The sequence below is a fragment of the Nicotiana attenuata genome, unplaced genomic scaffold (genome assembly GCF_001879085.1).
Source record: "Nicotiana attenuata strain UT unplaced genomic scaffold, NIATTr2, whole genome shotgun sequence".
Classification (NCBI taxonomy): domain Eukaryota; kingdom Viridiplantae; phylum Streptophyta; class Magnoliopsida; order Solanales; family Solanaceae; genus Nicotiana; species Nicotiana attenuata.
Genome location: NW_017672507.1, coordinates 106,134 through 110,000, shown reverse-complemented (window position 1 = coordinate 110,000; position 3,867 = coordinate 106,134). Strand labels below are relative to the sequence as shown.

Below are 3,867 nucleotides of genomic sequence, written 5' to 3'. Positions count from 1 at the left end.
TTTTCACCACCTCTTTCATAATGGGATTTAATATCCCTTGTTGCTCTACACTGGGGCGGTGTCCGTCCTCTAAAAAGATTTTATGCATGCAAAACGATGGACTAATACCCTTGATGTCAGATATAGTCCACCCAATGGCCTTTTTATGCTCGCGGAGGACTCTGAGCTATTTTTCTTCTTGAGTGCTGGTCAAGTTGGACGAAATAATCACGGGCAGTGTCTCTGAGTTCCCCAAATAAGCATAGCGCAGATGCGCTGGAAGTGGCTTGAGTTCTAGCTTCGGAGCTTCTTCAATAGATGGCCTGGGGAGGGTCAGAGTGACAGGCCTGTCCAACTCTTCAAATTTTCTAACCCCGTGTACATTACTGCAGGACATATCCAGCACTTGCTCAATTTCTCCTATCCTTTCATCTTCACTATTTTCTACGTCCCCAATCAATACTCGTTCAACAGGATCTGCAGGGCTCATATAGGGTACTAACGATGTGGCCTCACTTTCCACCGCAGAGATCATGGATAACTCTTCATAATGGGCTGGTAACTTGAGTGCTCTATAAACATTGAATACCTCCACTCAGTCACCCACTCTCATTGTCATCTTTCCTTCGCAGACATCAATAATAGCTCGGCCCGTGGCTAAGAATGGACGCCCCAAAATAAATGGGACTTCCTGATCAGGCTCGTAATCCAGGATGATGAAATCAGCTGGGAATATGAAAGACCCCACTTGAACTAGCACATCTTCAATCACTCCCTCAGGATGAGCAAGGGAGCGATCAACTAATTGTAAGATAACTGTTGTTGGGCGTGGTTCACCCAACCCCAACTGTATGAATATAGATAGCGGCATCAAATTGATGCTTGCTCCAAGGTCACATAAAGCTCGCCCAACAACATATTTACCAATTGAGATTTGGATAGTTAAACTACCTGGATCCTTCAATTTCTGAGGTAACTTGCCTTGAATTCTAGAACTGTACTCCTCAATGAGTGCCACAGTCTCGAACTCGGTCAGCCTCCTTTTATTTGCCACAATGTCCTTGATGTACTTTGCATATTTGGGTACTTCTTGTAAGATGTCAACCAATGGAATATTAATTTGTACCTGCTTCAAGATATCAAGAAACTTTTTATATGCGGCATTATCTCTTAATTTCTGCAGTCTTTGAGGGAATGGAGGTGGTGGCCTTGCAACCAATTGTGGGGGTTGCTCAGCCACCGCCTCTCCAGCTGGCATCTCTGGCTCCTTAGCTTTCTCTGATGTTGATTCAATAGTGGTTGGCTTCTCATTAAAAGTCACCTGTTTCCTCTTTTTAGACAGAACTTCCTCTAGTTGTCTCCCATTCCTCAACGACACGGCATTAAGGGCCGCCCTAGGATTTGCTTCAGTGTCACTTGGAAGAGCTCCAGCTGGTCTAGTGTTTTGAGCACTAGCAAGCTGTCCCATTTGACGCTCCAAATTTCTCACTGTTGTGGCGAGGGCTTGCTGTTCAACCATCATTTTTTTAAGCATGTCTTCAAGGTGACTTGTAGGACTTGGTTGTTGTTCAACCTGAGGTGGTCTATACTGCTGTTGAGGTGCTTGAGGCCTGTATTGATTCTGAGTGCCCTGGTTTCCACCCCAAGAGAAGTTTGGGTGGTTCCTCCAGTTGGGATTATAAGTGTTCCCATATTGATTTGTTTGGCCCCTATTTGAATTACCCACAAAGCAGACAGACTCTGGGTTTGCGGGGCATATGTCGCTCGTGTGCCCCTCTCCACATATTTCACAAAAAGCTTGAACCTGTTGTACCAGTTGTACTTGTTGCTTGTTAATACTCAAGTTCATATGGGTGACTTGATTGGTCAGTGTAGCAATCTGCACTGATAATGCTGAGACGACATCTAACTCAAGTACCCCTGCAGACTTTTGCACTGTGTGTCTGCCCATCTCTCCTTGCCAATCCGGATTGCTCTTGGAGAATTTGTTCAATAATGCATATATCTCGTCAAAGCTTTTCTCCAACACTTGACCCCCAGCTGCAGCATCTACCACGATCTTTGTTTCAGAATGTAGCCCTTCTATGAGAGTGTGAGCTAACACTTCATTCGTCTGATTCTGATAAAGATAGTCGCTGAGTTGCCCCTTGAACCTTTCCCAAGCCGAGTATAAAGATTCTCCCGCTTTCTGTTTGAAGGCCACTATCTCACTTCTGATCTTTGCAGTTTTGCCTGAAGGAAAGAACCTTGCAAGAAATTTTCTTGCCAAATCATTCCATGATGTAATGGAATTAGCTGGTTCTGCCTTTAGCCATCGCTTAGCCTCGCCCAACAGAGAGAATGGAAAAAGTGTGAGCCTCACATAGTCTGGAGTGACCCCGTTAGTGATATAAGTATCACTAATCTCCAAGAAGTTCAGAATATGCTGCTGTGGATCCTCGTGTGGAAGACCCATAAATTGCCCATTTGCATGAAGTAACTGGATCATGCTGTGTTTCAGCTCAAAGTGCCCAGTGATCCTGGGCTTCACTATACTGGAGGTGACATTAGCAATGCTGGGCATCGCCACCTCCTGAACAGCCATGGGTTGCTCCTCTGCCATGTCCACAGGTAATTGAACAAGTGGCTTAATATTATTCGTGTCCCTTGCTTCCCTCAACCTCCTGTGAAATGTTCTCTCAGGTTCAAGATCAAAGCCTTGAAGTCGGTCCTGGCTTCTGACCCTACGCATTCAATCAAAGTTCCTGAGATCTGAGCAACAATCGAATAACGTCAGACTAGACAAAATAAACAATTGAAGCAAAAACTAGCAAGTAGTTAATATTCAAGTCCCCGGCAACGGCACCAAAAACTTGTTGCTCCCAAACGCACACGCAAGTATACGTGGTCGACAAGTAATATAATGATAAGTTGAGTGTCGAACCCACAGAGACTTGTGTAAACTACTCACGGAATTACTAAAATTGTTATTGAGTCCAGCTAAATCAAAGTCCAATAATATGATTATATTATTCTATGATTCTAAATAATAACTAATTTATCAAGTAACAAGTTGATTGTTGTGTATTCAGTAGAGACAAGTATTCCAGGGTTGTGATCGATTCACCAATTGTATTGTGTTCTAATTAACTCTCCCTTTCATATAATTCACCCATGATTGCTAATTAATCGATAAATGCTCTCATAGCCTTCTCCCGAAGTACTACTCACCTATTCTCAATAGATTAACGCCTATATTCCTATGAAATTAATCTATTAAGAACGCATTAAGATCACGATATTTAATTAAGCACGGTGACTAGGTATATTCCTATCCTAACCATAAATCCGCTCCCCCAAAGGGTTAAGATCATGCTCTCTTCAATTATTCTCTAATCTAAACACGACTTTCCCAAGCATAGTATAGATAGTAAATAGAACCTAACTGCTGGCCAGACAATTAAGCAATTAAACACAGAATTGAAGAAACAACCATATGTTGGTGAATTATAATCAAGGTTAAGTTAATATCAAACAACAATATTCATGGCTTAATCACAACCCCAGAACAATGGGTGTTTAGCCACTCATGATGTAATCAAACAATTGCATAAGTTTTGAATCAATTGAAAATACTGGAAAAAGATCAAGAATTCCGAGTTGTTCTTGCTCCTCAAAGTTTCTAGCATGTATTTTTGCTCCAAGGTGCGTCTCTCCATTCAAAATAAGTTTTAGGATGGCTTTTATACGTGTTGGATAGGTTTACGGCTGACTAAATCGAGTCCCAGGCAAAATAGGCCAACTTCGCGTGACCGGCGCCCTCCATAGCGCCCAAAAATAATTCCTACTGTTTTCTGCGCCACAGGTGGCGCCCAACTGGCCAATTTTCTAATCTTGTCCGTTTTAGCT

The 3,867-nt window shown here is 42.7% G+C and overlaps 1 protein-coding gene across 1 annotated transcript; it reads right to left on the bottom strand.

Moving 5' to 3' along the window:
• Positions 1-574: 574 nt before the first annotated feature.
• On the bottom strand, positions 575-1,930 carry LOC109213477. Its single transcript, XM_019377277.1, has 2 exons — positions 1,719-1,930; positions 575-1,589 (listed from the first exon to the last, which is right to left on the bottom strand). Exons 1-2 carry the CDS (start codon positions 1,928-1,930, stop codon positions 575-577), a joined length of 1,227 nt encoding a protein of 408 aa, XP_019232822.1.
• Positions 1,931-3,867: the final 1,937 nt, after the last annotated feature.

Coding starts and splice junctions, on each gene's coding strand:
- LOC109213477 (XM_019377277.1), bottom strand. CDS start 1,930: ATGGGCAGACACACAGTGCAAAAGTCTGCAGGGGTACTTGAGTTAGAT. Junction 1,590..1,718: donor ATATGCCCCGCAAACCCAGA/GTCTGTCTGCTT, acceptor GAATCAATACAG/GCCTCAAGCACCTCAACAGC.